The sequence below is a fragment of the Cuculus canorus genome, chromosome 9 (genome assembly GCF_017976375.1).
Source record: "Cuculus canorus isolate bCucCan1 chromosome 9, bCucCan1.pri, whole genome shotgun sequence".
Lineage (NCBI taxonomy): Eukaryota > Metazoa > Chordata > Aves > Cuculiformes > Cuculidae > Cuculus > Cuculus canorus.
The window spans coordinates 9,393,858-9,415,282 of record NC_071409.1 but is presented as its reverse complement, the minus strand read 5'-3'; the positions used below and the strand labels follow the sequence as shown (position 1 = coordinate 9,415,282).

The 21,425-nt window shown below is 36.9% G+C and overlaps 1 protein-coding gene across 1 annotated transcript in view; it reads left to right on the top strand.

The window, feature by feature from the left end:
- ATR (ATR serine/threonine kinase) overlaps positions 1 to 21,425 on the top strand; it is a 40,583-nt gene that overhangs the window by 2,353 nt on the left and 16,805 nt on the right. The window contains exons 3-27 of the mRNA XM_054074715.1: positions 769 to 912; positions 1,435 to 2,324; positions 3,060 to 3,247; positions 4,503 to 4,697; positions 4,916 to 5,142; positions 5,902 to 6,054; positions 6,196 to 6,394; positions 6,987 to 7,246; positions 7,637 to 7,827; positions 7,937 to 8,037; positions 8,372 to 8,543; positions 9,218 to 9,385; positions 10,117 to 10,311; positions 10,662 to 10,847; positions 11,291 to 11,383; positions 12,767 to 12,897; positions 13,097 to 13,240; positions 14,439 to 14,532; positions 15,299 to 15,424; positions 16,899 to 17,105; positions 17,320 to 17,433; positions 18,347 to 18,462; positions 18,891 to 19,011; positions 19,925 to 20,062; positions 21,168 to 21,375. Coding sequence (XP_053930690.1) covers positions 769 to 912; positions 1,435 to 2,324; positions 3,060 to 3,247; positions 4,503 to 4,697; positions 4,916 to 5,142; positions 5,902 to 6,054; positions 6,196 to 6,394; positions 6,987 to 7,246; positions 7,637 to 7,827; positions 7,937 to 8,037; positions 8,372 to 8,543; positions 9,218 to 9,385; positions 10,117 to 10,311; positions 10,662 to 10,847; positions 11,291 to 11,383; positions 12,767 to 12,897; positions 13,097 to 13,240; positions 14,439 to 14,532; positions 15,299 to 15,424; positions 16,899 to 17,105; positions 17,320 to 17,433; positions 18,347 to 18,462; positions 18,891 to 19,011; positions 19,925 to 20,062; positions 21,168 to 21,375 — 4,761 coding nt within the window. The remainder of the gene's footprint in view (positions 1 to 768; positions 913 to 1,434; positions 2,325 to 3,059; positions 3,248 to 4,502; positions 4,698 to 4,915; positions 5,143 to 5,901; positions 6,055 to 6,195; positions 6,395 to 6,986; positions 7,247 to 7,636; positions 7,828 to 7,936; positions 8,038 to 8,371; positions 8,544 to 9,217; positions 9,386 to 10,116; positions 10,312 to 10,661; positions 10,848 to 11,290; positions 11,384 to 12,766; positions 12,898 to 13,096; positions 13,241 to 14,438; positions 14,533 to 15,298; positions 15,425 to 16,898; positions 17,106 to 17,319; positions 17,434 to 18,346; positions 18,463 to 18,890; positions 19,012 to 19,924; positions 20,063 to 21,167; positions 21,376 to 21,425) is intronic.

Sequence of the window (21,425 nt, the reverse complement as noted above, 5' to 3'; positions counted from 1 at the left end):
TTCCAAGTATGATTTCATGTAGCCGTCTCAGTAAGACTGATATTTTGTGTAGTGAATTGATCATTTTAAGTATTGTGTGCATGTTACTCTTCAGTTCTTTAACTCCCTTACAGTCCTGGAAGGGAAGGCTATAAAAATAAAATTAAGAAGCCAATCTGTTTTAGATCATGCTTTTGAATACATGAGTGTTGTATTTTATCATTACCATGTAGCTTTTCTAGTTAATTGCTGACTGAATCTGAGATAGTTTCTTTCTTGTGCTAACCAAGTTGGATAAATCTGATGTGATTCGAATACCTATTTCAGTGGAGCTGTACAGCAGCACTAGATATGTTTAGTATTTTGCTGAACTTACCATTTAAAAACTCCAATTTCTTGGAGATTTAGAAGAATTCTTAGAGCTTTTTTCTACCAATATCATAAACCTCAGGAAAATTGTGCAATTAAGAATTAAAATGTTAACTATTTGCTATTCTTTACTGATCTAGCACTACATGTATTAACACTTCGTTAATGAATAATATTTTAGCCAAGTAATTTGTTATTCTTCATACAGTTTGGGCTGTGTGAAGAAACCCTCACATAGAGGATCTTACAAGCACAAAATCATCTTTGTGGATTAATAAAGCACACTTGCAAGTGATAATTATTGAAGTTTAATGCCATATCATACTATTTCATATAATAAATGTCTTTAAGTGTGAACAAAATGTGAGAAGTTCATTTGTTGCAATGCTAATCTAGAAATCTGTTTCCTTTTTTTTAAAGTTGCTTTGGAACTGGTCAAGAAATCAGATTCGCAGCCAAGTTCTGTAATGTTGCTTGATTTTATTCAACATATTATGAAGTCTTCCCCACTTATGTTTGTAAATGTGGATGGAAATCAGAAGGAAACTGAATGCAGTTGTATTGGTGAGTTTGTTGAAAATATTGAAGCTTGTTATTTTCAGGATTTAAATTTTCTGACAGTAGAATCACACAGAAGGACGAAAATGTGGAAAAGGCAGATTCCTAAGTCCAGTGTTACGTATTTGTAAGAAAGTTAATCTTATAATAGTTAGTACTGTGAATTGATTTGCACTTGTGGTAATAGAAACTTAATCAGGACAGAGTTTGACCTTATTCATAATTATTGCTTAGTAATATTACACAGTTCATGTTGATGAGATATCCTGTATGCATATTCATTGCTTGAGGGTTTTTTAGTCAGAGGAAATCTTTGGAACGCCACAATTTCTTCTCTTTCGATAAGATCTACTGAGTAAGTGTCCCAGTGCAGGCTCTCTTTTTACTAAGTCTGTATGCATTTATCTCAAGGAGTTTTCTTCTGTTTTACTGGTGAGCAACCTCCTCTCAAGATGGTGCTTGCAGTAGGAGGTTTTGACTTTTATCTCAGATGACTTTCTGTTTGCTGTTTCTTTTTTACTGTCCTAGAATTTAGTAACTGGATCATAACGAGGCTCCTTCGAATTGCTGCAACTCCGAACTGCAACACTTTGCACAAGAACATCTGCGACGTCATTTGCTCTTTACTTTTTCTGTTTAAAATGAAGAGTTGCTCCATTTTTGAAGTATTAACACAGGATTTGCTACAGCTTTTCCAAGACTTAATCTTCCTGCATGAAAGAGTTGCACAGAAGCATCTCTGTGGAGATGTACTGGTCTGGCCAGTGACTGTGAAGAGGTTTTCAAGCAATACAAGTGACAAAGTGGAATATTTAAGATTGGCACCATTGCAGCTGATGAATATGTCTAGTGTAGAGTGTTTGGAAGTTATATTAGTGTCTATTCTGACAAATATTGTTGCAGATGTCTTTTTTGTAAGACAAGATGTTATTCTCTGGGGAATAGGCTGCTCCCTGTTGGAGTATGGCAGTCCAAAAGTTAAAGCTTTGGCAGTGAAGTTTTTAGTAAAATTAATTCATTTAGGAGGCCCTCCAGAGCAGCTGGCCAGTGTTTTCTTCACAGTCTTTTTTGGAATTCTGCAGTCAGCACTTGAAATGGATACTGAAGAATCAGACCTCTTAGGAGAACCACTCTTGATGTTGGTGAGGACATTGTTGCCTTTTGAAGCAGATTCTTACAAAAATATCGAACCTGTCTACTTGAATATGCTGCTGGAGAAGCTCAGTGTATTGTTTCAAGGTGATGTATTCAGGTGTCTTCAGTCTGAAAAGCTGAAAGCTACTTTTTGTCATATCTTGCAATATTTTCTGGAGTTTGTTCCAGCTGGCTATGAATCTGCCTTACAAGTAAGAAAAGTTCATATCAGTACTATATGTGGAATTTTTGTAAGCGTGCTTGGAGCTCAGGAAGAACAAGAGGTGGGTTAATTTTAGAAACTGTATTTATCATGTGAATAAATTAAGTACGGAAAGCTACATCTGGGTAAAGAAGAAAACCTAGGAAATCATATTATTCATTGCATGATTAGATTGATACGCCTTGTTTCTCAGCTGTTTTGCATATTTGTACAGGTCAGATTTCTTCCATTAGTGGTGTGCTTTTCAGATGTATTAAACTCTTGAGAGGCTATGCAGACACAAGAACATGTCTGCAACGTTAGTATAAAATGGAGGTAAGGCACAGAGTGCGCTCATGTAAAGGCACCTTTACAAGTGGTGCCTCTTCATACGAGCTACACTTTCTAACCATATACTTTTAGTCACGTTTGTTGGACAGGCGTACAGAAAGTTTTGAATTAAAATGATGAAGTGTTGATGTGCTGTATTCCCTCTAACCCGTACAGCTGCATGCGTATCATATCTGTTGTGTCTTAAACTTAGTGTGTCTGTCTTGATGGCTTCGGTAGCCAGGTATTATGGCAGGAACTGGGAAACAGCTGTACCAGCTGCATTCTTGCTGGTAGGAATGCAGGAAACTTCATTGCTTCTGAAAGTTTTCACCTTGTAATGAAGATTTTTGAACAGAAAGTTTTTTAAGAAATTTACCATAACATTTTGAAATCTTATATTCTAAGTCACAAACAAATAATATCATGTCTTTGAGAAATGAGGCTCAGCCTACATCATGGTACTTCTGTTGTTTGTCCATCCCAGTATCTGGTGAGTCCACTTTATGCAGCACTAAAAACACAAATGGAAGAAATCTTTCAGGATCTTTGTCAGAGCCAGCTGGATACTTCCGATACTGATGGGTGGAGCAGCAGCTGTGATGGAGTTCCAGAGAAGAGACAAAGACTAAGTCTACCAACAAAGCATCCAAAGAAATCACCCGCACCAGTGAAGTACGACACTTGCTCAAGAACTACTTTTACAATGATTTGGCTGGTGAATAGTAACAAATTACAACTTTTCTTTTTTTTGAGGCATTTTCTTGATAATAGCCACATTGAAAGATCTGGGAAAAAGATTTAAATGATATTTTGAAGAGTCAGAATGCTCAGATGATTTTTAAGGCAAACTTTAGTTAAAGAAACTGTATTTTTAATATGTTCAATGCAAATTGTTTTCATTTTTACACACTGAAAACAGAAAAGCCAAGGGAATGCATACAGAGTTATGTAAGTGGCTGTGCTGTTGGACTGGACATGCTTAAAGCAGGTCTGGTTAAGTCATGTTGTTCTCAGATGAAGAAAGCTAGTTCTCTCAGCTTCTGCTTGTGTTATGCTTCAGCTCTCTGATTGTCTTGGACTTGCTCCAGCATGTTGATCTCTTTCTTGTATTTGGGCACTCAAACCTCACACCAGCATGCTGTACTCCAGGTGTGGGTTCATGATCAGCCTTCACTCCTGGTAATCCAGCCCAGTATGTAGTTGATCGCCTTTGCAACAAGGTCACACTGCTCTTCTGTTCAACTTTTCCAGAATTCCACTGGGTCATTTTCTTCAAAGCTGCTTGCTAGCCAGTCAGCCCTCAGCCTTTTTTGTTACACGGCGTGTTTTGTGCCAGTGGCAGGACTTTTCATGTGTCTCTGTTGACCTTTATGAGGATCTTGTCAACCTAGTTTTTCAGCCAGTTGAGATCCTCCAAGTAAGCTGCTCTCCTTTTACCCACAGAGTTACCTGTCTCATAGTAGAAAGGAGTCAAGTTAGTCTGACATGATTTTTCCCTTGGTAAATATGTGCTGGGTGTTCCCAGTCACTTTCTTGTCCCTTATGTGCCTAGAAATTAGTTCAGTGAAGACTTTTTCCGTAACCTTCCCAGGTACTGAGGTTGGGCTGGCAGCCTACATCTCCTTGCATCCTATTTTTTGCCTTTCTTTTAAGGAGGGCATAACATTTGCCTTTTTGTAGTCATCGGGAACCACCGTGGTCACTATGACCTTCCAAGGATTGTAGAATTTTACCTTCATAGCCTTTCAGATAAGCCTGAATCATACTTCAGAGTTAGTATCTCTTTCTCCCAAAGAACACATTTAAGCTAAAACTTCAGTGGTATTTTCCTATATCAGGCATGGATTATCTCTGTTTTCGGTATGGTAATTTATCAGTTCTGAAAATAAGTATGTGTAGGAAAATAATTAATATGGTCAAATTACAGACTTAGTCCTGTAAACATGAAATTGAAGAGCACTCTATGGAATGATATCTTGAAGAAAGCTGCATCCTTAATATTTATCCTTGAGAAAGAAATTCTGCCAGCGGATATTCTTCAGACTGTAGAAGGCATTGCTGTAATTCTGCGGCTGGCTGCGTTGTGCATAGTTCACTGTTCTCCCCCAACAAATCCTACCAGGTAAAGGTACCAGAGTGAAACCATGAGACCAGTGGTTTCTTGTAACTGTTATGTTTTGTATAGATTACTTTAATGCTTGCCTAAATATCAGGACAAGTATTGGCCAAGTCCTGTATGCTTTTAATAAGCACATTTTCGTATTAAATGTGTTTACAAGCCATCCAGTAGTAAATGCTTAATAGTCCATTGCATTGATTGTATTATATCTATTTTAATAGTATAGGTCAGAATCTAACTCATCCGTATAACTTGGACTCATGTAAGAAAACTTCAGGCTCTGTGGATTCAGTGGTCAATATACAGGTTACGTGGATTTCCTCCGATTTTGTCACGAGAGTAGTGAAAGCCTGCAGAAACTTGTTGGAGGCTGCTATGCAGATTGTTAACCTAGAACAAGTGATTGACAAAATAGTGAAAATCTTTGATGCTTTGCTGTATGCACAAGGTGAGAAATCTTTTAAACTAATATGCCTTTGAATTTGTAAATTAGGAACGCATCTGACTAAATTGGTCTGTAGGACAGGGGTACTGAAATTATACATCTTGTGTTCTTGTACAGAAAGGTTAAATTACAAAAAAGAGCATTCTCTTTTTAGAGAGTTGCTTTTGCGTTCCTTCTTAAATATGGTTTACTAGTCTCTGTACTTCTACTGTTTTATTTGAACAAGAGACTACGTGGGGATGGTGAATATGTGTAAGGAAGAAATGAAGTTTTAGCAGTTTCCTTTTTAAAATGCCCAGCAGCAGCGTGCCTTACTGTCTCTTTCATTCAAAGATTTCAAACTTCTGACCAGCTTCAGCCAATGTAGAGTGCAGGAAGGGTACCAAAAATGTTAAATACTTGCATGTTTTTTTTAAAGCAGCTAGACTCAAGTGGTGTTATTAGTGCAGCTTACTTGCAATCTCAAAGCCCACCTGAGTTGTCATACAAATCCAGAGATACTGAAGCTCTCTTCATTCTTCTGCTCGTGTATTACATACTGTCAACTGATGAACATTTTAAGTTATTTTGATGTAGCGCTGCATCATTTATTATAATCCATCTACAATGTAGGATATCAACATGTCAGAATAATGCTACTGATTTTAGATAGAAAAAATAACTTTTTTTGTAGCAAATTAAGAACGTAAAATGTACATCTGCTTTACAAACTACGCACAGCACAGTATCTGGGTTTTGATGTTTTCTTGTTTCTCATTCTAGTGAAAATTCCACTGAGTGATGAGATTCTTGATAACTTATGTGGATTGTTGTCTCTGCCCTGGATTTACAACCATCCTGATGATTTTTCATTTAAACCATCTGCTTTTGCGTTTGATCCTATAGTTTTGAGTCAAAAAACTGCACAGAGTTTCTGTAAGTATATTAGAGTACATAAAACCTAGTATCTCTCTGGAATGATTGTTCTAAAATTATTTCATTTGCCCTATTATGATAACTGATATTAAAAGTTTAAATCAGGTAATTTTCTGCTTGATTTTGTTTTTTTCTCTTTAGCGCTCCAAAGTCAGTCACACTGTGTGTTCCTTCTGTGTCTCTTCCCAAGAAACATACGTCTGGATTGGAGAAAATCCATTTATCACTGGGCTCTACAAAGTCCCCATGAAGTAATTCGGGCTGCTTGTGTTAGAGGATTCTCTTTCCTCCTTCATTCACCAAGTGTGCAGTCTTGCAGTGTGATTCCCAAAGCTCTTTTGTATGTATTAATACTTCTTTTCTGTCTTCTTGCAAGAAGAAAAATGGATTAATTAGTATAAGCAAAAAAAATAAGTATTTTTCTGTTTCATCCAGAATTTGCTAGATCTCTGTTTCAGAGATTGTAAGATATCAACAGGATAGATGTAAGTGACAATGTCAGATTGATAGTGTTCACTTACCATGTCAGTATACAAGTTACTTCGCTAGTTGAAGGCTGACCTAATTTCTTATTAAGAAATTTAAACTAAGGAGGTGAAAGGGTATATCTTTGTAACTGAAGTATACATGATATTTTTTCCATATGCCTCTGTCTTTCCAGTTTCTCTGCCTTTTGTATATATGTCTTAGTGTCTTTTCTTGTCTCTAGCCTTCAGGTGCTTTATAACATGTGAGATTCACCATGCTTAGTGCTGCCTCAAATATTTAATAGAACACAAGAATAATCTGCAAAGGAAAAAGATTTAGTGTGGCGGATCCCTAAATTGTCCCAATAGTACTTTCAGTGTAGCTAGAGAATTCAGACAATGTAGAAATACAAATTTCTAGGTAAATGATCTGTTAAAATTGTTTCACGTTTGTTTCCATTTCAGAAATCAAATCAAAGATGAGTCTGAGCTAGTCAAGGAGGCCTGTGCTGCTATAGTTGGGAAATTATCTTGCTGTCTGTCTGGTACATTCCGTGTACAGCCTTCCTTGGCAGACTCTGCTGTTACACATGTTACTTGTGATATTTTATGTAGCAGCCTTACTGTGACTTCTGCTCATGAAAAAACTTGTTCTGTGCAAGCCTCTGTTTTCAAGCCCTTTCTTAATCTCCTGGAGAACAAAGTATCCAGTTCAGTTAAGCTAGGTAGGTAACTTTACTTTTATTAACATTTTACACTTCCGTGTGAGATACTAAATAACTTCTGTGCCTGTCTCCATTCCTTTTTTTTTTTTTCCTGTATTGTTTTTTTGTAGCTATAATGGTCTTTGAAATGCTGTATATCACTGCTGATGTTTGTTGTCGTGGATACTCTTTTTAAACTACTTCGGCCTAGTTCTTTGTCTATGCATAGAAATGTAATACTTGAGAAAATGTGAATTTTAAATACTTTGTCTGGTTTGACAATATTTACTCCTTTGATATAACAATAGTGTGTTTTATGGCTCACCTGTGTCCTGCTTTGCACACTTGAATAGGTTTTTAAAAAGTATCACAAATAAATTTTCTTTTCCTCCTCCAATCCATGCTACTCAGCTTTTATAGAAAATATACCTCATCTTTGCAAACATCTGGATTTTAACACTGATGAGCCTAGTGTGAAGATTCTTGTTGGGTCTTTATTAAATCTGATGGAAGATCCAGACAAAGACGTGAGAGTGGCTTTCAGTGACTGCATAAAGAACATACTAGAATCCTTAGACTCTGAAGAAGGATTCATAAAAGAGGTGAATTAATATTTTTTTGGGAGCTGTTTTTCCTAGCTTACTGTGTTTTTTGTTTCACTATGTCAAACACTCTATAGTTATTCTTTTGTTCTGTTGTCGTATGTTGCAGCTGTTTGTTTCAAGAATGAAGGAAGCCTATACAAATGCCAAAATGTCAAGAAATAATGAGCTTAAAGATACCTTGATTCTCACAACAGGAGATATTGGAAGGTATTTGTGATGATATCTTGACAGTTGTAAACTACCATCAGTTTGTGATGCCAAGTTACTTTTTGTTCAAGTGTTAATATAAGATTAAATTACTTATTTTAAGGTCAGCCCTTGTGGGTCAGCCTTTCTCCAGAGTCTTTTGCAACTGATGTAAGCTGTTGGTTCATGTAAAGTATTACTCATTTTCTGCTCTGCCATGGGAAGTACAGATAAGCTGTGCAAATATGATGATGAGTCATTTTGCATTATAGTAGTAGTGTATTCTAAAGTCATTTTTTTTAATACAGCAATTTTTTTTCCTTTCTAATTCTTTTTCATGTGCTTATTTTTTAAGGGCATCAAAAGGAGATTTGGTACCATTTGCCCTCTTGCATTTATTACACTGTTTGTTGTCCAAGTCAGCTTCTGTGGCTGGAGCAGCGTACACAGAAATTCGATCCCTGGCAGCAGCCAAGTCTATAAAACTGCAAGCTTTTTTCAGTCAATACAAGAAGCCTATCTGTCAGGTAAGAAGAAGGTGATCAGTCATTTATAAAGGCGTATGTTTAGGTTCTTTTTGTGTATTTTGAAAATAGTATTAAAGTTAATAATTACAGTATTTAACAAGGTGAAGTCTCATAGGACAAGAAAGAGATGATCTAAGCAACAAAACAAATGCCCACAAACATCCAGGAAGGAATAGGAAATCTTTGGCTTTGTCGCTGTCTTCTCCCCTCAACAGCGTTGCTTTGCTTTTCCTTCCCTAAACGCTTGCTGTCATTCTGAAATAGAGGAACTGTATAGTTTCTTGCGTTATACGGTACCAGTGCTACAAGAGGCTATGATTTTAAAATTTGAATCGAAGTCAACATTTCACAGGCGCGGTACTGACATGATTGATTTGTTCTTTTGCTGTACGCATTACCTGAAGACAGAAGTTCTGTTTAAAAGAAAACTATCATTGCTAATTTTTGTTATTTTTTTAGTAATGCAATGCATAAGTCCAGGGCTGTGAAATTAAATGCAGTTATTAAGTGGATGATAATCCAGTTCCTACTGCAAAGTAATAATCATAACTCTATATGCAATAGAGGAGCAAGAAGAGCAGGTGCATAGAAGGGGAGCGACACTTTTGTGGTTTTGGTTTTTTTTAAGGGAGCGAAAAAGGGGAAAATAATACTAATTATCTCTTTGTGCTTAGTTCCTAGTGGAATCCCTACACTCCAACCAGGCGGCAGTATCGAGTGCTGCATGCCAGGGTAATGAACTACAGAAACAAACAGCTGCTCACCAGAGAGAAATGGCTCTGGACATGTTATCTGAGATAGCCAATGTATTTGATTTTCCAGATCTCAACCGCTTCCTCTCAGTAAGTTGGTCAATACTTCTTGCTCTTGAATTATTTTTTTTTCTGTGAACTTATGGATATCTGTTTCAGTTCACAATTTTCTGTCATTTTCAGACCTGAATTTTTTTTCCTCTAGTTGCTGTTTGTTATAATGTAGAACACTTTGGTATTGCTGCAATGGGGAGCTCAAAAATACAGAGGAATAGTTTTATCAATGAGTTGCAGTGATAGCTACAGTGTTAATTTAAGTATGACAGATGATGATGAAGTAAGGTGTAGAGTACTCATCGAGTAGATCTATGTTCATGATTTAGTGCACTTGGAGGGATTCTTTGTAGGGCATGATTTTCGCATAGTGTCTGCTTTCTTGTTTCAATTGAATAAAACTATTATTCTGTGGATAGGTCTGCTTTGGGTACCTGTTTCGCTTGGAGCCTAAGTAGCTTTATACTCATATTTCAATTTTGCTTCTTGGTAGATGGGAAATGCAAAACATTTAGCATGGAAGCAGTCCTGGTCACCTAGTGGATTGGGGAAATGTTCTGGGGGGGGGGGTGGCATTTGTTGTGGTTTTATTTTTTGAGAGGTTTTTCTAACATTCTTTTTTGTGGGGAAACTGGATAGACACAGAAAAAGCTAGCTCACTTTCTGTTTGCATGTACTTACAGAAATAGAACAGAGACAAATCCTGGGGTTTTGTAAGTTTTTTTTGTTTGTTTGTCTTCTATTAAGTATTGCTCTTAATTTACCAGCGTACCCTACAAGTTTTGCTTCCTGACCTTGCAGCCAAGGCTAGTCCTGTAGCCTCGACGCTTATTCGAACCATAGCAAAACAGCTGAATGTAAACCGAAGAGAGATTTTGATCAATAACTTCAAATACATCTTTTCTCATTTGGTCTGTTCATGCTCCAAGGATGAGCTTGAGCGAGCACTTCATTACCTCAAGGTAAATTGGCATTTGCTCTATTATACATGCAGATTAGGAGCAGCAGTTGATGAATCGTGAGCTTTCTACTTTATTTTAGTTAAGGTCTTGCAAAGCATAGGTAGGGAAATTGTGTACGCAGGAGTTTTGTTCTTGTTATTTATAATCCGTCTTGTTGGGTCAGAGGAGATGTTATAAGATATTTCACAAACTTGAACTCTGAAACTTAGTTTATCTAACATGGAGCTTATTGGAAGCTTTTTCTTTGGTTGATTTACCATAGAAATCAGAGTCAAATGCCTCCTGCCTCTGTGTGCTAGTTTCATTGTGATGAAATGTAGACTTGGTTTCTATTTGCAATTTGATTATAGAATGAGACCGAGATAGAACTGGGCAGCTTGCTGAGACAAGACTACCAGGGACTGCACAATGAATTACTGCTGCGTATAGGAGAACACTATCAACAAGTCTTTAATGGTTTGTCAATACTGGCTTCATTTGCATCTCATGATGATCCCTATCAGGGACCTAGAGAAATAACATCCCCTGAACAAATGGTAAGGATGTCAAAATATTCATATTTAGTTTTGTTCCATGATTTTTTTTCCAGTCTGAGTGTGAAGACAATTTAACATTCTCTGAACGTCACTTATTTGAGGCAAAAGGCAGAGGAAAGGATGACATTTTTTAAATGTTCCAGTAATAGGGAGATATAAAGCCAGTGTGCATTAAAAATTAAAGAAACAACCAGCACAACCCCCTCCCTCTCAAACACACAAACGCCCAAATCCTACCTAAGCAAAAAACCCCTACAGCCTAATAAGGTTGTATTTCATTACCGCGAGTATTTCTTAAGGAGCAGTGTATGTATTTGGGATTCTTCTCATTTGTCTTTCAGAATTACCATTTCATACTTGCTTTTTAATTTCTTAAGGTTAGAAATGTGTTAACAGTAACACTGTTTGGTTTTTACTTTTTTCTCTCCCCTCCTCCTCCACAGGCTGATTATCTGCAACCTAAATTGCTTGGTATCTTGGCTTTTTTTAACATGCAGTTACTGAGTTCCAGTGTTGGCATTGAGGATAAAAAAATGGTGCGTAAACCTGATTTTGAATTAATACAAAGATAAGCAAGGACTCTTTCATTATTCTAGATTTACTTATGTGATTGCACAACTGTCACTGAAGTCTCTAAGATACTAAGGTTCCCATGTGATTCTTGAAAACTGACTATCGCTCTGGGTAGCGCTTCTGGATAAGCTGGGATGTTTGGTTAGTTTGTTTCTTTAATGGTCAGCTAATGTATGTGTTTCAGTCAGACATGGTGTATGCAGCACCTCACTCAGCTAGTAGTCACTGAGGAGTCCAAGTGTTTGCTTTATATGTGTGAAAGAAACAAAGTGGAGGATGAGGGAATATGGGAAAAACTGGAGTTACTGAGGGGGGCAGGGTTCTAAGGGCCCCAGAAGGCAAAGCTATAGAAAGTGACATGCAAATCCAAGATCTTGTAGGCTTTGGTGGTGGTGCTTCTCACAGAACTGGTTTGCTGAGCTAGTGCTTCTAATTACAAGACAAGGCTTTTGGCCATCTCACAGAGGTGAGGTAGATGGTTTCTGTAAGGAGTTACTCAGTGCTAGAATGTATATAATCTTTACATTGATGGACTGCATTTTTCCTGGTGTTCTTTCTAGCTTTTTTTCTTCACAGGTATTCACATTGAGATGCTCTCATTTTTGTAGCCTCATGTCTTCACATTTCTGAATTTCTTATGTATAGCATTTCTTCTGCTGCACCTGCTAATGCACATATACATTAGCTATTGTTTCTGTCCTTTCTTGTTCTGTTTTTAGTACTTGATGAGTTTCCCCTTCCATGAACTTTCCTCAAGCTCAAGTTTCTTCCTGTGTTACTGATACTGATCTGTCATCTTGTACTGCCTTGTTTTGGTACAGTGTTACAGTGGATGAAATATCTGCTACTTTTTCTGCGTCTCGGTATTTCTTTCCTGTCTTTCACTAGCCCCATTGACAACTGAGCTATTACCTGTTCCCTGAAGCTTACCAATCACTTCTGCCAGAAGCTGTGTGACGGTTCTGTTGGTGGTAGTTGCTTGATTTGTTTTCTTTTTTAAATGCAGGTTTGTTTTCTCTGTATTTCCCAAACCTGCTCTTTTCAGCTTCTAAAGCTTTGGACATATAGTTGATTGTGTCTTATAACTGACTGTGTCCACAGTACTTACCTCGTCAATCTATTAAGAGCCCAAATAATGACTTTTTTTTACAATCCTGTCATTGCAGATTCCCTTTCATTCTCTCTTCCTCTAACCTCTTAATTCCTTATTGAAACATCAAACTGAACTTGATATTTGATAGAGTATGATTTCTTAAGCCTGTTTGGACTGGTTTTACTGGAAAATGTGGCTTGTATGTGTTTTACTGAGTACCTAATACACTAAAATGACTTTTCTCTGTGTCTAGGCTTTAAACAGTCTTATGTCTTTAATGAAGCTCATGGGTCCCAAGCACATCAGTTCTGTAAGAGTGAAGATGATGACTACACTGAGAACAGCTCTAAGATACAAGGATGACTTTCCAGAACTGTGTTGCAGGTGAACTGATAGCGTACTCAGACAGTGACGTGCATACCTACACTATCTGTCCTTGAATACACAGTTTAGTTTTGTTCTAGACGATAGTCAAAACTGCAGAGCTGAAGTAACTTAAAATGCTTCTCATGATTAATTTAAGATGTCTTTATACAAAGAAGAATAATTGATTAGTATTTCTTTGTTGTCTTTTCTTGTTTAGAGCCTGGGATTGTTTTGTTCGAAGTCTGGACCACTCATACCTTGGCTCCTTGCTTAGTCATGTGATAGTAGCATTATTGCCTCTTATACATTTCCAGCCAAAGGAAACTACAGCTGTATTTTACTTTCTCATAGTTGAGAACAGGTACTGAATGAAATATTTTCAGTTATATGGATTAAATCTTTTAATAGCAGTGGGGATAACCCTAAACTGAAGTTGCTAAGCAGTGAGGTGAGAAAATTTGTTTCTCTGCCAAGTCGTATCTTGTTCAATAAGATTCCCACTTCCCTAAATTGCAACACAACTTTGAAATCTGACAAGTGATAGTCTTGTCTGAAAGGTGTTTTTTATATTGTCCTTATAAAAATGTGACACTGTGGCCAAGTTCTAACCCATTCAGACACTTCCCCATGCCAGGTTTTCCAGTTCTGCATTTTCTTCTGCTAGTATGGAAAACGCCTTCGCTCTGCAGGGCACACAGAGATGAACAGTGATTGGTAACTTTTGCTCTAAGCTAGAAGGAACTGGGCAGACTTGGAAATACGGACGAAATGAGTTAGTTGTTTCTCTTAATGATCAGAGTTACAATTATGAAGTGCACAGAAACTGTTGAGTAAGGTTTCATATATGCTCTTCAGAAATAGTCGTGCCAACTGAAAACCAAATCAAAGTCTAACATACAAGATTTACATTTTCATGACTTAACATTTTTGAAGACAGTGCTGAGTATTAATTCCTTTTCATCTTGTTTTGTAGCTTAAAATTAGAATTTGGTTTTTTTAGGAATGGTTCTAGTTTATATCTTCGATAATTTTGTTGGCTTTTCATTTTTCTTTCACCACCTCATACCGACCATATTCAAAGTAAAAGGTGACAATAGGAATCCTAAGGGTCTTCTAGAAACGCAGAGTAGCAAAATTGAAAGGTATTTTTTCATGACAGAATTCTTTTATTGATTGCCTATATTCTTTTCTTATGAGGAAAACTGGAATTGGTTTCCAGTCAAGTGGGATTATTCTCACCTCATGGCCAGTATCCAAAATAAGGAGAGCCAAACCTGGTGGAAGTGAATGGCAACTCTTAGAGCTTGGTAATAGAGTGTCTTTAAAACAAATAGTAATTGAAAATGTAGAGGAATATCTGTGGCTTAGTCAAGTAACAGGAGAAACAAATTGTTTCATATGTATGCTTAATTAGATAAAAAAATAAATGGAATATGGAGTTTGTTTCTGCTTTTCAAGCTTCTGTTATATTTAACGGCTTTCTTTGGATGACTTTTTAAGATTTTTCTGACCCAACTAATGTTTGCTATATTTCTTGCAATATTTTTTGTGACTAATAGGGATGCAGTACGAGACTTCTTGCATGAAATATATTTTCTACCTGACCTTCCTGAACTGAAAGAAATTCAAGTTGTCCTTCAGGAATACAGAAAGGTACAGCTTCTTTTATTTATTTGCTTACTTTTAATGCATTAAATGAATTCATGACAAGTGAGGAAAACCACATAAGTTTACTGTTATGTGGAAATAGTATTTAGTTGACTCCACAACAAAACAGAATTTGTTTATCACAGGGATAATTTCAAGCAGGTTCCGATTCTTCTTTAGGAGTGAAATATGCTCACACTTAAGCTTGGTTCTGTAGCAGCTCCTGAACACTGAGTTTTCATCTTTAACGCTAAAGTGATTCTGAGATCAAAAATCAGCAGTAGTATTGGCTGTGGCAATCAATGTGTTTTACAAGAGAAGCTACTTTTAATTTGATCCCTCTTCCATATTCTCATTAAAGGTGACAAAGTTTGTCTATTTTTAGCAGTACAGTCTGGTCCATTTCTTTTGTTTTCTCTTAGAATGGTAAGGCAGTAGAAGCAGCAATTATTTAGTGGAATGAGGTAACAAAGGTAAAAAACAAATTTGAGTTTAGATAATGAAGTACTCAGAACAAAGCATTCTCTTGTGATTTCAAAATTTTTACTTATACTGTTGTGCTTTACTCTTTTGTGTGAATTTTTTTTGTGTGAATTTACATATTTTTGAGGAGAACATCTTAAACAGTAGACAGGAAGACAGTAATATATGGATATAGGTGAGAATGTAGGCAGAAAGGGAATTGTTTGTGTTCTCATGTATTTTTAGAGATGTTGCTTAACTGCATTCCTGTTATATTTAACTTGAACTTCATATGTCATGTCTTGTTTAGGAATCTTCCAAAAGCACTGACTTGCAGACAACACTGCAGCTGTCTATGAAAGCTATTCAGCATGAGAATGTGGATGTTCGTATTCATGCACTTACCAGCCTGAAAGAAACATTATACAGAAATCAGGTACAGAAAACCTTTCAGCTGCAGCTTTAAAAAAAAAACCCAAACACCACACTAGCATCTGGACTAACAATCTGAAAGTCCGTACTCTTACTGGGTGTTCACATGAACAGTGTTGTTCTCAGTTTATTAAGTTTGCTATTTCTTAATGTAATAAGGAAAAGAGATTCTTTTTCATTGTCTCCTTGTAAGAGAAGACTTTCAAATCCTTCTGACCTGTGTGATGCTGGTTCAGCAAGGCTATATTTCTTACTGTTTTCGAACTCTGAGGAAAGATTTGTCTAAGAAAATCCATTTCAACAATCTGGTTATGTGGCCCTGTTCTCTTTTAGAACACGTATGGCTTTTGCATCAGGAGACTAAAACATTAAAACTATATGAGCGTAGTGTCTGAAAGAATGAAGGTGTATGTGACCATCTCACACTTCTGATGTTTTTCTTCCTTCTTTGCCTTCCACCCTCAAGCATGTTAATCCATTGATCAGTCAAGTAAGGTTTATAGCCACGTAAAAGTTGCAAAGACACTGCTTTACAAATCTGTGTGGTTATTGGCACAGAGGGATATATGTGACCTATTTAAAAGAAAAACAATTATACTCTGTCATCTTAGAAGCTATAGGATTGTGGGATGTTCTTTAGCCAGGAATTAAAATAAATCCTAGCTGAAAGGACAATCAATCATTGTGTATATTCCTGGTCAATAAGTAATTCTTTTGGCTCAGGGTAGCAAAGTCTTGCCATGTCTTGCTTAGTTATAAGTCTAACAAAATAATTGAGGCAAGTGAAACTTAATTAGTTCCTCAGTTTGTGGAACTATTTGGTCTGTTATGTTGGCTGTTTTTCATTAAACATAACAATTGCAAACTTCTTTACATGATTAAGAGAGAGTTTTTTCTGCTGGGACTAAATGTGGAACTGGAGAATAAAAGCTGAGCCAAAACGAAACAGAGAAGAAATCCAATTAACATGATGGGTATTGATTAAAGGACTTGAAACCCTGGGCTATGTAGGAAGTGAAGAAATGGCCAAGAAACGTGAAACAATAAGGATACAAATAGCAGTGATACCAGAAAGTGTGGCAACAGCTGCATGAAAGAAATGGAGAATAAGTATCAAACACATGAAGAAAAAGAACAGATAAATGAAATGGATAATGTAGAAAAGAACAGAGGTTCTTGGTAAGACAATGGAAGAAAATTAATTTAGTAGAGAGGTGTATGATAATGCAATACAATATTGACCATGACAGTAATATTTTTTGAGGCCCAAATCCCTCATTCCTGTAGTCCTTCCTAGGGCAACGAGCAGTTGAGGGCAGTTGGGTTATAGTTAGAAAATGGTAGTATTGGAATCGTGAACTTCAAGTCAAGGGTAAACGAAACACCAAGTAAGAGTGCGTTACAGATGGAAAATTTCCAAGATTATTTACCATAAGCATGGCTGTAGAATAGCTCATCTTTACTTTTTACCTTCATAGGAAAAATTGGTCAAGTATGTTACAGATAGTGAGACTGTGGAGCCAGTCATCTCCCAGCTGGTCACTGTGCTGCTGATCGGCTGCCAGGATGCAAATTCTCAAGCCCGACTACTTTGTGGAGAATGTTTAGGTGAACTGGGAGCCATAGATCCTGGCAGGCTCGATTTTTCATCAAGTGAAACTCAAGGAAAGCACTTCACGTTTGTGGTAAGAAGTGTTGCTGTAATGTTTTGTTTAGTGTTAAAGGGTTTTTTTAAAGTACTTGGGATAAGGGAACCTCTTATCTTTTGATCCTTTGAAAATCTATACTTGCTTTCTCATCTAAAACTGTTCAGATTCGGGCTTCAAAGTGGTTATTTAGAGATTGAAGATACCGCTTTTACTCTGTTTCAATAAAACTAGCCTCCTGTTTCCAATTAAGGCTGGTGTGGAGGACCCAAATTTTGCCTATGGGTTATTAATGGAACTGACCAGAGCGTTCCTTGCTTATGCTGACAATGTTCGTGCTCAGGATTCTGCAGCATATGCAATTCAGGTAAGAGGTGTGGTTAGATCCTATTTTTTTTTCACAAATGATTTCCTATCACATAGAGCATGAATTACACAGTATACATCTACATTTTGAAGTACGTGTTTAAGTATTTGAAACTTCATCCTATACAGCTTTACATTACAACATAAAAAAATTCAGGATAGTAATTTTTTATTTTTTAAGCTGCTCGCTTAATGTTTTTTTTTTTAAACTGCTCACTTGAGAATTGTTAAATGCAAGATTTGTTTGCCTTTGTGTCATGACATTTTAGGAGAGATCTGATGTTTCAGAGGTAACGGGGGGTCTGCACGTAGTGATTTAAGGGATACTCTCAAGACTGACTTAGAAATGGTACAGGTTCCATGGAAGAAATGAAAAACAGTAAGTGTTCCTTAGAGGGTTTCTGCTCACTTTTACGAAGCAACTCAAAGTGAGCCTACCCTTATTTTCAGACTTCAGTCTTTTGTGCTGGTTTGAGAACTCCAAACTCGTCTGTTTCTGGTTTTTGTTTTGTTGTTGTTTTATGTCTTTGTGAAAGCTTCAGGACAATTCTTTGCTGCAGGAGAAAATGAGTGGCCCTAGGTAGTCAGCAGAATAAAAGTATTTTATTAGCTTATGCAGAAGGAGGAATTGGATTACCTTCTAGTCCTGGTTTACTGGCAGATGTGAAGACCATGCGATAATGCGGTCCAAACACCAACTGGAGAATCTGGGGAATCAATAGTTGGTTGAAGTCAGCCCTGCCCAGTAATAGGGGCTTGACAATGTTGGAGCGAAGTTTTGCGATTACAATTTCTGAATTAAAGACTCTGTAACTTCTAGGTCATCACTTCTGTATAAACATCAGATTTTGTTACTACTGTGGTCATGAAGCATTTTCAGTGCTAACTTGGTCATGTAAACTATGCCTTTTCAGGAGTTACTGTCTATCTATGACTGTAGAGAGACAAACACTGACTGCCCAGGCTCCAGGCTTTGGAGGAGATTTCCTGAGCACGTGCAGGAGATCTTGGAGCCTCACTTAAATACACGGTATACGATAACTTTGGCAATTTCTTTTCCTAACAGCTTTAAAAGCATTTTTTTCCCTCTTTTTAGAAAACCAACTTTTGGCATTTCTTAGCTTTCATAAATGTTCTAGGTTTTTCTGCCAAAAAGCACACTACTCAAATATATTTATCATACTGCATTTCTTGAAAGTAATTGGAACGGTGCTTTGCAGTGTACTTAAAGCATCTGGTAACATATTAGGTTGTTTTTATTTCAAGTTTGACTTTTAAGAAGCTTAAGAATAAAGTATGTTGATTACTGAAAGTATGTTCTTAATTATTATTTAAAGGGTTCAGAAGGTGAAACCTATTGTGATTCCAGCTAGGGAATTTCATAATTAACCACATCCTGTTCTTTATCATATTAAATAAGAAAAATTACTTTCTTAAATGGTTATTTTAAAATTACAGGTACAAGAGTTATCAAAAGGCTGTAAATTGGTCTAAGATGAAGAAGCCAATTTACTTAAGCAAATTAGGTGATAATTTTGCAGAGTGGTCAGCAACTTGGGCCGGTTATCTTATAACAAAGGTGAGAGAATAAATCTACTCTCTATATTGATGTATACAACATGGTTTTAGAATCATATTCTGGTTTGTTAAAGTTGAGGATGGATGGGTGAATATGCTTATTCTCTGTAGGCCTGTTAAAGCATGTGCTTGAAAACTTTTTTCATCATCAAGGTTGCCACGTGCCTTCCCTTCCCCTGCATTCTTGCTTCTAGGCTAGGCTTTACAGGTAGTGTCAAAGCCTGAAGTCTAGGACGTTTGCCCTTATCCAGAGGTTCTTATATAGTTGAAAGCACTGATAAATGCATCAGAAAAACACCTGGAATGCTTCTGGAAAACCTCCCATTTCCTCTCTTTCTGAAAGATTTCTTTCATTTCCCTATAGCTCCACATGTTAAAAGTACTTATAACTTTCTTTGTTTTCTTTCCCCTTTTCCCTTTCCAACATGTAATGCCCTGCTGAAAATTTCCCCTCTAAATAACTATTTCAAGAAGTAAATTAAATCACAGTAGTTCAGGAGCTATGCTGTCCCCTTTCTGTTTCAGACAAAGATGGCTTTTATGTCTTCATGATTTGCTACTTTTTGCAGGCTTTTGAGGGCAGAGGAGAAGCTGAGTGCAGTAGTAAAGGGCTTTAATTTTTTCTGTGTGGGCACTGCAAGTTTGCAATGGTGTAGAAAGCATGGAAGAGTGAAACATGTGAGCAATGCTTCCCTGTCTTGATGGTATCAACAATCGATACATTTAAGAGTAGGTGCCATCTGGCAACCCTGCAGCAGGTTTAAGTCTGATGAACATCTGTAGGAGTCAAGTATCTTAAAATTATTTGATGGAGTAGAATTTGTTGTATTTGTCAACAAAAAGAAACCTATTAATTGTTCAGGCATTTGCACTTCTGTAATGATGCTTTTCCTGGAAATAATATTTCTCTGTAGGTGCGACATGATCTTGCCAGAAAAGTGTTTGATTGCTGCAGTATTATGATGAAGAACGACTATAAAGTAACAATTTATCTGCTTCCACACATCCTTGTCTATGTTTTGTTGGGATGCAGTCAGGAGGATCAACAAGAGGTGAGGTATACAGGAAAGCAGTGTTCTTCATTGGAATGTTCAAGAGCTGTTTTTCCCAAGAGCTGTTCGGCTCTGCAAAATTGCTGTAGACCTACATGAACAAATTGTATAGGAGATAAACTTGTTTTCCTGTATTAATAATATGAATTTTCTGCCAGGGTTTTGAATATTCTCAGGCAAGTTTGTATTGAACTGTGTTTCTGTGGATTTCCATATGTTTCTTCAGTAGGCACTAGTTTGAGATATTATGCAGTTAATTATAGGTGCAGTAACGTCAAGACCGCAGTAACAAAGCAGAAGGGAGTACAACACAAACAAGGAATAAATTGAACTTGAATACTTCCAAGTGTTCGTACTCATGTTTTTTTCTCTCCCTTGCATACACTCGAATTTAAGTGGAAAAACTATTTAGCTACAAGATTCACGAAGACCAGGATTCATTGATGTCTTACAGCAAAGCAGGGATAGGAAAGAAAAGTGTCATCCACTCTCCTTTCTGTCAGTTTTCTTTAGCAGAAGTTAAAGACCCTGAATAATATAACTTGCATTCTATTTATTTGAAACCTCACAGCTAAGATACCTGTGTGTAAACATTGTGGGTGTACAGAAGGGAGTGGTCACTTTTCTTGTGTGAACAAATACATCCACAATAAGCATCTGTTATGCACATTAACTCATTCTGTGGATTAAACCAGGAAACAAGTCTTTGAGCATGGTATTTACTTAAATATAAGCAAAAACTTGGTCAGTGATCTGGTAGCCAGTAGATAACTTGACTTGTATTAAACATGGAAGTATTTGCAGCAGAGTTGCAGTAGCAGTCATTTTGTTTTCAAACATCCAATTCCAGTGATTGTGATGGTTATTCTGAATCCAAGGGGTTGCTTTTTAAAGGCTTACTCTCTGCACGGAATCTCCTGACAACAACTGCTACTTAGTTTGCTTTTTCTTCCTCTTAAGATCACAGGACAGAGTTTGCCAATAAGCCCAAAACTATTAAAATATACAATTAAAATATCTAGTATTTTGGTTTTATTTTGGTGTTAATTGCTGGTTTTATGCCTACACGGAACTTCTGTCTTTTATCATATTAATGTTTGTGTAGGTTTACGCGGAGATTATGGCTGTTTTGAAACATGATGATCAGTCTGCTCGGAGGCTTGAAGACAGTGCCTCTGATCTAAGCCAGCTGAGCACGCAGACAGTGTTCTCCATGCTTGATCATCTAACTCAGTGGGCCAGACATAAGTTTCAAATGCTTATTGCTGAGAAAAATGCCAGCAAGTCTAGCAAAGACAGAGGTGATATAAAAGGTGAGTGTTGCTTGTTTTATTTAGAGTGGTGTTTACGTTCTTCGAATAAG